Genomic DNA, 13,967 nt, shown 5'->3' on the forward strand with positions numbered 1-13,967 from the left:
TTAAAAACATAGCTTCTTCTTTTTTTTTTTTTTTTTTTTTTTACTTTTTATTCATCAAAGTATCCTAAAAAAGTATCACATGTTCTGAAAAAATATTAAGCAGCAGAACTGTTTCCAACTTTGATAATGAATCATCATATTAGAATGATTTCTAAAGGATCATGTGATAATGATCCTAAAAATTCAGCTTTGCATCACAGAAATAAATTATAATTTAAAATATAATACATTTAAAAACAATCATTTTAAATTGTAATAATATATCACAATATTACATTTTTTCTGTATTTTTGATCAAATAAATGTAGGGTTGATGAGCAGAAGAAACTTCTTTCAAAAACATAAAAAATTGTAATGTTTCCAAACTGTTGGTCTGTACTGTATATATATATATATATAGTTATATTTAAAGGTGCGGTATGTACGTTTTCTCTACTAAAGCATAAAAATGCCATAATATGTTTGTAGATATTTAAGAAACATGCTAAGTTAACATATTTTTTCATCTGAAAAACAATGCTACAGTCAGTTATTCTCCTTTGAAAAAGTGCGCTCTGAGCTGGAATGTCGGTCTTTGTTTTGGTTTGTGAAACCAGTTTACCCAGTGGGCTCAGTGCACAAGATGGGGCCGGTGAGATTCAGAGTCGCGAGTGTGTCCAAACTTACTCCTCTTGCGAAGTTGTCATTTACTGTATAAGGGAAAACTTACATACGAAGCTTGGCATCATATAGAAATAATGTTTTTTTTTTATTATTATTATTAAAAAGCAGATAGTGGTATATCAAAGACAAGAGAAAATGCAATCCATTCAACTCATGGTTGAACAAATGGTTTATGTCTAACAGTGCAGTTACACATAGGAGGTAAAACAGCGGAGATATTCAGCACAATTGTTCAAGACAACAGCCAAAGTTAACTCAATGCATTTTATTACATCTAAATGTCTCTACATAAACATGTAACATTCAATAGGTAAACAATTTCTTTCAATGCATGTAATAAATATTTTTTCCACTTAGTATTTTATACAAACTGACATTAATCTACTATACAATATGTCTTCCATGTCTTAAAAATCATTTTTTTTCTCCATAAAACATGCCACAGAGACGCAGAGTGGATGAAATTTAAGGCAGTGAGCAGAGATGTCAGCTTACTGAAATGGAAAATAAAATAAACTTGGACTTTGACACCAAGTCCACTCATAACACAGTTCTGCATCTAAAATATATAAATTAGTTTTTTTGTGACATTGCGGATCCAGCTTTAACACATGAATGCACATCACTGGGACATCCAAGTCTGCACAATGTTTGCCTTACATCAAGAACAAAAACATGCACACGCTTTCATACACACATTCAAACTTACACAACTTATCCCTTTATCAATCATGGAGCAAAAAAATCAACAAATTAATGAAAACTTGTATTGTGTTTGTCATTGAACCTTGCTTGTATATCCCAGGTAACAAATACATAAAGCATGAGACAGACACATTGACTTGTTAAAATAAAGAGTCTATCATTAACACTGCTAGAGATCTAACAAGTACTCAATTTGGTATTAAGGATTTTGCCATAACAGCATATGTATTTTTGTCTCCATTACTTTGATCTCATTAACTACTTAAGCGGTTACATTTCAAACCAATCTAGAGCCAAGAAACAAATCAACTGATAAACATCTAATACTCTCAGAAGAAATGTAGGTTAAAAGGAGGTTTAGAGGTCAAAGGAAACAGAGTGAGACTCATCAGTCTATCAAACAACACAAAACGAGATAGCTAGATCCGGTCACACGCAATTACCCCAGTCCCAAACCCAATTAGGCTTTGAAAGATCTGGTCAACACACTGAGAGCCACACAAGCAAACACACACACACACACACACACATTTCCATTTCCAACATACTGTATTTTCTTTTTGAACACTATTTTTTTCCCCAATCTTCTGTTCTAATTTTCTTCAATTTAGTTTAGCAAAAAAAACGGTTGCACTTTATTTTACAGTACGTGTACTAACATGTACTTATAGTGTACTTACAGTGTATTTATCTATGAAAGTTCTGGTTACACAAGGTAACTACATGGGGTAGGGTTAGGTTTAGGGGTAGGTTCAGGGTTAGTACCTAGTTATTACATAGTTATTGTAATTACTATAATAAGTACATATTATGTACATAAGGAACAGGACTGTAAAATAAAGTGCTACCAAAAAACCTTTGCAATGAATATCCTATGTTAATCCCAAGCAGCACTTGAAAGAACGTCCAAATGTTAACTCAATAGGCTTGTGTTTCTGTAACTGATGGTCAGCGTGAAGAGCAGCTTAATACAGGCTAACTGAAGTACAAGAAACAACAGGTCCAGTCTTTCACACGAAAACACACTCACACAAGGCACACGTGACAAAACAGAAGAAATGATGAGTGGCTTTAGGTTTCCTGCACAGTACCAAACACAGATGACCTAAGAGACAACCAAAGTCATCCAACATCTATGAGCTATTACATGCCAACACCAAGGACATCGTAACCTCATCATCTACGCCACTGTCAAACCTCCCAACAAATCATTCCTTCTGAACAATTCGAGAAGAGAGGGATGGAAAGGAGGAGGAAATAAAAGAGAGTAAATCCTTACTTTCCATACAAGGTGTACATTTAAGTTCACTGAACTCGCAAGCTCTCACTCTCGAAACTTCAACACTAAACAGTGTTCTTTTGGCATTGAGCAAGAAGAAAAATGGATGCAGAATTGTTAGAGAATTAATTTTTAAAAACAGTCATGAATTACATTTCCCTTAAGAATCATGAGGTCAGATATTGGCAGTCTGTAACAATGCGATTACTTCCAGTTGTTAACCTGAATGTGAAGGAATGCTTCTTAACAGCCCATTAAAAATAAAAGGGAGCATTCATCAAAAAATAAAGATTTAGTCGTCATTTACTCTCGTGTGCCAAATTTGATCTGTGCAACAAAAAGAGGAAAGAAAATATATTTTTGTATTCCACAAGGGAAAGAAACTCATACAGGTTTGGAGCGATATGAGGGTGTGTAAATGATGACAGAATGTTCATTTTTGGCTGAACTATCCCTTAAAAGCATTATATAAAATAATCCTGCATGTTTAGGGGATATGGTATGGACTGACAAAGACAAATAAAAAGGTAGGAAGAGGTTTTGGTAGGAAGAGAAAAGAACCAAGGGTCCCACTGACAGTCTGAACGCAGCCATTGTGCCCTATGGAAAATACAGACTACTACAGTTTTTTATGGGTAAAGGATATAAAAAGTGAGATAAAACCCAAAGTAATTTTAGCAAGCCGGGGGAAAAAAACGTTCAAGTTTACATATACATTAGATAGGTGTATATACAAAAGTAAAACAAAAAATATATTTATTCTCTGTACACGGCAACGATTATCATCGTTTACAAAAACACCCTTCAGTCATCTTGTATGTCCCCTTTTCTTCCCAATGTTTGAAAGTCTCTTCAGTCAGTTTCCTGTGTAAGAGTTCGGCCCCGGGTCAGTCTAATGAGATGACGTCTGGAACGGGACCGTAGATGGCAGACGTGGGGGCTGATTCAGAGGCGGGGCGGGGGGCGTTTGGATGTCCCAGACTTTCCCGTAGGCTGCTGGATGACACCAGACTGCTGCCGGTGCTGCTGCCGTTGATGTTAATGGGAGGGAGGCTGTTGCTTACGGGGGTAGAGGGAGGGTCCAGGAAGAGCTGAGACGAGCCGTATGGGAGAAAGCGACTCAGGAGGAGGTCGTGATCTTCAGATGCTGATGCAGCTGCTGCCATCACCATGTTGTAGTGCTGGAGAGACAGCATAAGAAAGGTCAGGCAAAGAGAAGATGGTCACTAAAGTAGCTATGTCAAGTTAGCAGTCAATCACAGTGGGCCAAGAAGCGTTTGGGTTGTGTTACCTGATGATTCTCTCCTTGTAAATAAGGAAAGAAGCTGAGATCTGTAAGAAGAAACAGACAAATCAGCAAAAACATTGAAGCTTAGGGGCCATTTACACAAAACGTTTTCAGCTAAAAACGGGAAACTTTTTTATGCGTTTTGCCAGTTCATTTGTACAACAACAGGGTTTTGGGGACTGAAAATGAGTTTCAAAGTGCAATGTTTCTTTGTAAAATAGTAATTGTGTTTAATTGAGTACATGGTAGTATTGTTGCTGCTAACGCTTTTTCAGCAAAGTGAGGATTTACTTCACCAATATAACAACCAACAGCGGCGACGCATCGTATACAATATATAATCGTCACTTCCCTACAGGTACGGTTTACTAACAAGGTGAAATCGCCAACTACTGGCCTGGCATACAGCACTTTTGGCCGTTTCTGTGGATATGTGTAAACGCTAATCATTTTGAAAATGTTGTCGTGTACACTGTTGGGGATAACACATTTCAAGTAACGCTAGTTACGTGATCAGATTTATTTTTTCCAAGTAATTTTTTATTTACAAGAAAATATCTCAGTTTGTTTTTCTTAAAAAAGTAATGCCAGTTCATTTGTTTTCCTATTTATTGACTGACAAGTTTTCTTTCCCCAGATTGGGAGAAACTGGAAGTACAGAGGCGTTGTGTGCACTGTGTGAACATGATGTAGTTCTAGACTAAATGTGAATGTGCATTTATTCATCCCACTTGCAAAAATTGTTTTGTTTTTTTATTGCTGAAAAGTGTTGGACCGTGTTCTCCTGTGTTCTCCTGTACAAACGTGAATTAAATTTTCCTTCAGTCTGAGGTTTATTCATTATACTCTTTGGTGTGAAAGGGCTTTTATATTTGCTATAAATAAAACTTCTTATATTAAAAACAATCAAGCCATTTAAAAAGTAACGCGGAAGTAACGCAAACGTAACGTAACATTACTATCCATAAAAAGTGGAAAGTAACGTAATTACTTTTTTAGGGAGTAACGCAGTATTGTAATGCATTACTTTTAAAAGTAACTTTCCCCAACACTGGTCGTGTATACAACTTTTTAAAAATTCAATAGAAAACAATATCTGTTTTTGACTACATCATTGTTTTGTAAACTTAGCATTAAATAGGCAAATTCTCCACATTAACCAGTTGTTTGGGGGCTGTACCTGACAGGTCAGTGGGTGTAGAGTAGTAGTGGCGGTAGTCCTGAATGAGGGGAGGAGGTGGGGGAATGTAACTGGTGTCCACCTGAGGCATGCTGGGTGTTCGACTCACAGGAGATGCTTGTCTGTGGAGATGTAGTACCCTATGAACATGCCAACAAACAAGCTAGCTTGAGTAAAACATTTCTGCAAAACCCAAACAAAGAATGTTATTTGTGCATACTTAAGAAGCTGAAAATAATTTGATTGAAAAAAAAAACAGGTTCTGCTGAAATGATACTGATATGTACCCATTATCCATCTGAGGAGAGATGCTAGATAGCGAGGGGCAGCTTTTCTTCTGAGGAGGTTCTTCATCTTCCTCTTCTTCAGACGAGCTGTCAAGAGTCAAATCAATCACTTCCACTTTTTTGCCGTTTCCTCCACTGTTGCCATTTGTTTGAGAGTTCTGTTCCAACACCGTCGTACGACATCCACCTGATTATGCATGCACACATAGAGAGAGGATTGTAAACCAAATAATTTCATGGTGCATGTTCAATTTTTATAAGCATATGCATGGCAACGGCATTTCTCAGGGGAAGGTTAATGTCACTTATCCATTGTATTCATTGTTTGCCATTGTCTACCAGACCAAGAAACATTTCTTCTTATTAAAATGAAATGGTGTCATGAAAGCTGCTTAACAGGTTTGAATAAACTTTTATAAGGATTCACTGATTAATAAAAAGTTCAAAAGAACAGCATTTATTTGAAATTATTTTATTTGGATTTCTTTTTTTTTTTTTGTAAATGTAACTACTGTAACTTTTGTTCAGTTTGTTTCATTCTTGCTGAATACAAGTAATTTATTTTACAGAAAAAACAAACAAAAACAAACTTTTGTACTGTTGTATTTGTACTGTGTGTATTCAGAGGTAGCTTTTCAATTATTGTGTCAGGTATGACAAAATTTTTTTATTTGATTTAGCTTATTTATCAAAATACAATGCAGGGCAATTTTTTTAAAGATGTCTTAGACCAATTCTCAATTGTCAAGACCCAAAACGTTTCCTGCAACAGCTCCTTAACAATATGAGGTGATAATCTGCAGTGACTGGGACTGACCACCAATGCCATTGTATGAAGCTGACACCTCTTGCACTTCCTTTTTCGACCTCATGGGGGCCCAGCTACCATCTTCTTTGAACTGGATTTCATCACAATCTAAACAGCTGTTCAGAATCTCCATAAACAACCTAAGGATGAAAACAAAAATGGGTAGGAAAAGGTAGGAATACATATATAAACCATATAGTGTCCGGATTGTAAAAACAACTTCATTTCACAAACAAATACATTGCTTTGCGCTGTTCTGTTCTGTCCTTGTTCTGCATACCCGTCAATGATGAGATGTTCATAGGGTGCTTTTTTGTCACATACAGGACACACCCATGTGGGCTTCTTTTCATTCATCTGGATGTAGAGCGTAGCATCAAAACACTGCAGGTGTGAACACGTCAACGCCCGACACGGAATCATTAGCCGCATCTTCCCCAGCTGTGTAACACAAGCAAAAGCACAGACAATCATGAAAGAGTTAACACACACAGACATCCAACGTGGAAAAATCCAAGTAAACGCACACAAACACACACACACATGTAGGTTTGAAGAAAGATCAATCAATAAAAAAAAGAGCAGGAAGAGACACATGAACAAAACAACTGACATTAACCAGCCTAACTGTTTCAGACTGGTTTATGACTCATAATATATAAAACGCTCTGAATCGGATTTATTTGTTTAAAAATGTAATTGGATATTCTTAGCTTAAGAGGTTTGTCACAGCTGGTCCTTGGGCTTAAACTAGTATGAAGACCAAAAATACATCCAAAAACAGGCATTATTGCATGTGTGTGTGTGTGAGTTTGACTGAGTGAATGCACAAATGATGCTTACCGGACACAATAATGAAACTCTTAGGCTGGTGGTTGCTATTTCACTGTCAGGGTCTGCTGTTAACTTTTCCTTTACTGCAGGACATGAGCATAAGCACACATTAACAGCTGAAAGCACACAGAGACCTTTACAACAGCATTGTATTAATAAATGACTTCGAGTTATTAATGCAACTGGAGAAGTGAAAGAACAGTATGGTTACATTACACCTGGCAATAATAAAGGACTAAACACATTCACTCCTACACTACCGTTCAGAAGGTTGGGTTCAGCAAGATTTGTAATTTCTTTTTGAATTAAATTACTAAACAGATATTTTTATTTCTCAATTCATGAAAAAAAAAAACTGCATCAGAATTAGGTTGAGCTGCCTCAGGCTGCTGTGCTGTAGCTTGTTTTCATCAGGGGACTCTTCAGACAGTTTATAGGTGGCTACATAAAATCTGAAAGTATCATGGACAGTTTGAAGGGCAGACGAGAACAAAGAGCAATCTGTGTAGAGCGGAACTGTGATGTTGCATTTCTGTCAATGAACAGATCGATCCCAGATGAACTCACTTCACACTACGCTATATAGGACAAAATATATATACACAATCAAGCGCTACTTAGTCTTAATAGCCTTAAGAAAATGACTATTGACTGGAGTCTATGGAGCATAACTTTTAAGGTTTTAAACTGGATAAAACAACACACCAACAAAATTTTAGTCCATAAAAATATAGATTAACTTTGCCATGAAGAAGGAACAAAAGGACACAGAGACTGTTTCTGTCTGAATTTAAATAGCAATAAAAAAACTCCATCTTCAGTGCCATCTTTAGATTGATATCTGGGGGAAAATGTTAAAACTTAACAGACACTTTGCTTAACTTCTGATTTTTCATTTAGCAACTTGTCCAAACACAGGGGTCACTGCATGTAACATTTTAGAACTAAACGTAAAAGCCTCTGTAAGTAATGTTAAACACAGACCTACACTACTGTTCAAAGGTTTGGGGTCGCTAAGAACATTTGACTGTGTATGAAAGATGTCTCATGCTCACCAAGGCTGCATCTATTTGATCAGAAATACAGTAAAAACAGTAATACTGTGAAACATTATTACAATAACTGGATAAATATATTTTTAAATATTTGGTTACATTTATTTTTTCAGCGTTGATGAATAGAAAGTTCAAAAGAACAGCATTTATTTGAAACATAAGTCTTTACTTCCCTTTTGATTTAATGTAAATGTAAATCTTCTATTCTAAAAACCCAATGGAAATTCCAGAGGAACCCCATAGCTCAAAATGCTCATTTTCTCCAGGTTTTAGGACAACAGACAGAATATCTCTATTTCTGTGGAGTATTTGCTTACTGAGTGCTCTGGAGTGATCTGGGTTTCTGATGCCTTTAGCCCGCAGCCTCTGCAATAGCATTGTAGATGACAGCTGTTTGACCAGGTACACCGCCATAGAGTAACTCTGAGAAAACAAGCCAACAGTACATACTTCACTACAGACACAGCGCCATCCCAGACCTCAATCCAAGCAACATCTCATAAAACAGCATGGAGTCTATATATATTTTAATGTAAGTCAACATGTGAAATATGTTATAATTCATGGAATAACTTATTAAGTGTAACATCACAGTGAGACCATGCAATACTAGAGCTAGAATATAACAGAGTGGGAAAACCTACTGCAGAGAAGAAGCTTCTTCTAGGCATCATTTATTTATATTTTCAGGTCAGACCTTACATCTCCGTTTTATCAGTGCCATGTGAACAGGTTCTATAATAAAGAGCCCTTTAGATTCAGTGAGAGGGTACAGCTCATATAATTTTCATGAGCAAGAGTGAAACATTTAAGGAATCTACCACAGAGAGTGCCAGGATTGTTCATTGCTTGCCAAGGCAAGTTACACGATAAGGAATGACATCATTCATAAGGCTTAATATATTATAGGTTCAGTAATGTTTTATGCACAAGATGAATAGGTTAGCTCATAAAATTTAGGGATCTGTGAATTAAGTAATGAACTCCTGTCTGCCTACAGTAGTCTCAAAGTAAACTGAGCTTTTTCTTTTTTTCCCAAAATCTAGATTCTTCTTGTTAATATGCATTAACTGCTAATGGATAAGAGCCTTCATCCATCACAGATGTATTTCTAGAACATATCAAAGATAAATGAGTATTCACAAAAATCACAAAATATTTCAGATAATGTATTAAACTGCACTGACACACTTACGTTTAGCTTAGATCAAAACACACAGAATAGACATAAAGCGATTTAATTATTAATATGCAAGTTAACTGTTTCTGTTTGATGTCACATCCATTAATATTCTTCAAATAGTATTTTTGTTTTTCTGAAAAATGACTGAAATAAGGGCATCAGCAACAGTGATTCTTTTTTTTTTTTTTTTTTGCTGTGCCTCAAAGCTTAAGAGAAAATACTAAAATACAGCACACATGCTGACATTTTCACACAAACTGCATATAGCCGATGCTATGATTGGATATCATGTGACTGCAAACGGCTGCAAGACATGTATAGGGTGCTAAAAATACATTTTGATTTCAACAAGAGTTTCTGTAATAGGCTTGCTTGATTTGATAACACCCCAACTTACTTTCCATTTTTTCCCATAAAAGGCTCTTGATAAGAACCATTTTCAAACAAATGATGCAGTACTTGCATTCACAAATTGGGAGAGGGAAGGATTAGGATCAACTTACCCGTCCAATTTCTGAGGTCCAGGACACTACGATGGTGTTAGGGACAGTTGTGGACAGTTTGACCAATGAGGTAATGTTGATGGGTCTGCTGGGCCTCTTTGGTTCCACACCATTTTTGGTAGGAGGCAGATATCCCTGGTGAAAAACAATAGGAATGAAACAAATGTGGAACTTCATTTATATTAAAAATATTTAAAAGAAAAAATAACATTTTCAGACAAACGCCATTGTGAAAATGTAATTTAGTATAGAGGCCAACAGTTTCTCAACCATGTGTCTCAGTTTAGAATGATGGATCGATGGAAAAATGGACTGTGGTTTAACTTACTGGGAGATTACACGGTTTCCCGTTGACTTTAACACAAAGATTAGGGGGGAAGTGGTCCTCCTGAGGGCAGCTGGTCTCTGATAGACAAAACCTGAATTAAGCAGAAAACAGCATGCTAGTGCTCTGAAGTTTTATACAGTCTCATATTTAAGCAAAACATTTATTAGAATGAGAATAGCTTACCGTAACTGTACTTGCACCATAAAGTCACATTTGGTCCCCGATATGTCCCTATAAAAGACAAAACTATTCATTTGAGATCATAAATGAGTCCAACACAATCAGTGCCTTGTAGAAACTCCTCTTCTTATTTTGGGATTTTGCTTTGTAACATCATTATATCATTTCTGCAGGAAATACTCTGAATAAACAGACTTACATTGAGCTGCTGACTTGCTGGACTTGCTGTGGCGTCAATGCAAATGCAAAACATGTTTCCTGAAACCTCTGGCTGTTATCTGAAGCTGCAGAGAGAAAAAGATCCAGAAATTAAACTACAATGAAAAAACCGAACATATAACATCAGTTTCCATAGCTTACATTTTATGCTTACTGTGAACAAAACCCAACAAAACTTTACATGACTTTGAGCCGAGTGGAAATTTCACAGGTTTGTGGGCTCTGAAAAATCTGAATAAGTTTAAATATGCAAAGTATTTTAAGCAATCCCAATTTTTAAGACAAAGACTTTTTATGTTTCATCCTCAAATGCAAAGAAAGATTCTTATCCTCATAATTCCACCCATATGTGAGGTGGGTACAATCAAAGCTCGAAGAGTAATGTTACAGTCTTCTCCCCCACTCTGATCCATGTCCAGCTTAAATAACATCTAAGTTCCTTCAAAACAAACTTTTTCTGGGAAGGTTCATATCATTCCCACCCAGTTCATTTCCATTGTCATCGAAGGGAGAAACTCAAGTTGTTTTTTTTGGTAAACAATGTGTCAGAAACCATTATGGTTACAGGTTACTGAAACAGCTGCGATGACAAAAAGCATGTTTGAAAACTAACTACAGATAATGTGAGGATTGTTATTGATTGAAAAATGTTGTTGTTGCGCTACCAGATTCAGCCCTGTAACAAGTTAAGCAAATCATTAGGGACTGTGCCGGTAATTTAATTCAGAAATAATAAGACTATTATAATAACGGTCACAGACTTGCGTAAACTACAAGTCCTTTTAAAGATTTAAACATTAAATGTTATTAATGTAAAAAAAAAAAATTTCCACCGTTTTTAGTTTAGTTCTAGTTTGTTCAAGTTTTTCATTTCTTTTACATTACTGATTGCATTTCAGCTTAAAATAATGTTTTTAAACTAAGGGTGTTGCAATATAATAACCTTGAAGATATGCTTGACATTTTAATAAAAAAATATATTGATATTGTTAACACTACACATACAATAAAAACTACACAGACTTGCTACTGCCAATACACAGACATGCTGTGGTGAGCATGTAAATAAAATACATGTGCAGCAGTAAGTAAATACTGCTGCACATATAACATGTATATTTACCCCCACATATAGCATACAAGAAATGACCTAGTAGCAGATCTATAAAGGTGGAACTGGGGAAGATGGAGGATTTCTAAAATGTGCAGCAAACTGCTACAAGCAAACACTGACCAAGTATTTGAATGTTGAGCAGCAAGCTCACTGGCTCATTGTATTTTAAGTGTGTTTCACTGGCCAAAAAAAATAAAAATAAACAAAAGTTAAAGTGACATTTTTTTCCCCCCAAAAAAATTTCTTAACACTGCCATTCTGAATTCTTCGGCCACAATAATTGTGTAGTGAAAATCTGTTATCGTTAGAGCCCTATTTTAAAGCATCTGAGAGGTTTCTGATTGAACTGGTAGCATTAGAAAACCTGATCATGTAAAAAAAAAAAAAAAAAAAAAAACTTCTTGCAAGTCTACGGTGTCATTCAGTAACACCATCTCAGATGTACACTACACTTCTTCACTTTTGCACTCTTACACACAAACATAGATGAAGAATACTCTTACTAATGCAAGTGCTCTCATCCAGAGAAATCGACTCTAAAATAGCTTTTCATAGTCATTTAAATGTCTCTAAGTGCAGAGGTTGAGTTTTTCATATCATGTAAAACTAACACAAGCCATACACTCACACCTCATTTCCCTCTTGATCTCTCTTGCTCAGCTGGAGTAGTCATGCTAAGAGACACAACGGATACGTGATATACTTAAAATAACAAACAAAAATAAATGTACAAATAGATGCAAAGCTTAACATTGTTTTCATACAGTGGTTCCAGTCATCGAATTTGATTGGCCAAGCTGCATTCTAAGACGTCTGATACAGAGTATAACAGCACTGTAATGTTTATTTGCACTGTCTGTAACGGTGCTTATCGCTATGCTTGTTTGTGTTCGTGGCATTCCAGAAGAACGGAACTGAGTGAAATATTTATACAGAGAAATACAGAAGGTCAAATGATGTTACGAAGGAGAAAACAGTCATAGTAATTATGCCTAAAAAGCTTCTATTTAGATGTAAGGGAATGTCGATCTTTTTGATGAACCATGTCAACCAATGGCAATGCAGCATCTAACGCATTAACGTACAGAAGAACAGCGATGTGAACGCTAGCTAAAGCTTTACTGAATGTGCTTTTAAGTACTACAGCACTCTTGCTTGCATTATATCTTCTTAGCAGAAAGCTTGAGAATAGATTTGTTGATGAGACATTCGATTCGCAGGTGGTATCATGTTGTTATTTTGACGAAGGTCATCATGTAAACACACATCTTTCAAAAATGATACTAAATATCTGAATTTCCTGCATCTTTGTGAAAAGGTTTTTTTCAGGTTGTTACGGTTTTCTCTTTCTCGACACTTGCTGCTTGTTCTCCCCTTCCCGGCTGCTTTCATTTTTCAAATCGTTTTATTTTTCTCCATTGCCTTCATTTGTCTTTTCCCTTCTCGAACAACGCACAGTACATCATCCTGTTGACAGGTCTATTGACTTTTCTCTATTTCTCCAGCATACACCCAAAAAGAGTGTATGAGGCATCATTATGGAGCTAATTACTTTCCATTTAACTATGAATATTGACCAGGGCCATGCTGATGAAAGGCCAAACAGGTGCCACTATACATCCACCTACTCATTTTCACAGACCATAGTTTCCTCTAGTCCTTTCTTTCCTGCTTTGCTTGCTTTCAGTCTGTCTCTTGTTCTCTCCCACACCTTCATCAAATCTCTCGGTTTCCTTAACATGAAACTGCAGGGGTGCAATTAGACCTGGTGATTCAACTCAATGCCACATAATTGGCCTGATCTCTATTCACAAAAATTAACACTGGGGAGGTAAAAGACGAGAGAGCTAGACAGAGAGAAAGACAGGCAAAGGGAGAGACAGAGAAAATAACGGTGTTGAGACGGAGAGAAACAAAGGAGATTGACGGGGAAAGGCGGACAGAGAGAGAGAGAGACAGATCGAGAGAGAGCGCAAGCACAAGATCCCTCCCCCATGTCTAATCTAAAAATAGCACAACAGTCTTTATCATCTGATTTGCTTCAACAGTTGGATGCAAAGTAGACGTGAAGGCCTGTGTGTTACAGTTTGTTTCTGACAAACCTCTCCCTTTATATTCACGCACCTAATTAACACAAATCCTGCTCTGTAGCCATGTGCGAGGTACACGCTTTCTTAGCATCCGATTATATATGTAAATTTAAACCAAGCAATGTCTTTAGTCAAAAAAAAAAAAAAAACTCATACTTTCTCATTTGTAAAGCCAATTGTTGCTAAATTTAGATCAGAAAGGGGCTAAAAAACCATTGCGTTTTCTCGTTCACAGGAGTGTCATGTGGATT

The 13,967-nt window shown here is 36.3% G+C and overlaps 1 protein-coding gene across 1 annotated transcript; it reads right to left on the minus strand.

Annotated features, from left to right (window-relative positions):
* Positions 1-909: 909 nt before the first annotated feature.
* LOC113051468 (E3 SUMO-protein ligase PIAS1-like) lies at positions 910-10,598 on the minus strand. The gene is made up of 12 exons (XM_026215240.1): positions 10,493-10,598; positions 10,297-10,344; positions 10,114-10,204; positions 9,786-9,920; positions 8,417-8,522; positions 7,054-7,127; positions 6,491-6,651; positions 6,220-6,350; positions 5,403-5,589; positions 5,116-5,255; positions 3,939-3,979; positions 910-3,828 (listed from the first exon to the last, which is right to left on the minus strand). Coding segments are annotated over exons 1-12 (1,410 nt in total). The 5' UTR covers positions 10,495-10,598; the 3' UTR covers positions 910-3,534.
* Positions 10,599-13,967: the final 3,369 nt, after the last annotated feature.

This window comes from Carassius auratus, chromosome 32, assembly GCF_003368295.1.
Source record: "Carassius auratus strain Wakin chromosome 32, ASM336829v1, whole genome shotgun sequence".
Taxonomy (NCBI): Eukaryota; Metazoa; Chordata; class Actinopteri; order Cypriniformes; family Cyprinidae; genus Carassius; species Carassius auratus.

Bases quoted from the DNA above. Each gene is read 5' to 3' on its own strand.
- LOC113051468 (XM_026215240.1), bottom strand. The intron at 5,590-6,219 runs GTCAGTCCCAGT...ATGCATAATCAG, and splicing joins TTCATACAATGGCATTGGTG to GTGGATGTCGTACGACGGTG. The intron at 5,256-5,402 runs GTACATATCAGT...GCATGTTCATAG, and splicing joins TCTCCTCAGATGGATAATGG to GGTACTACATCTCCACAGAC.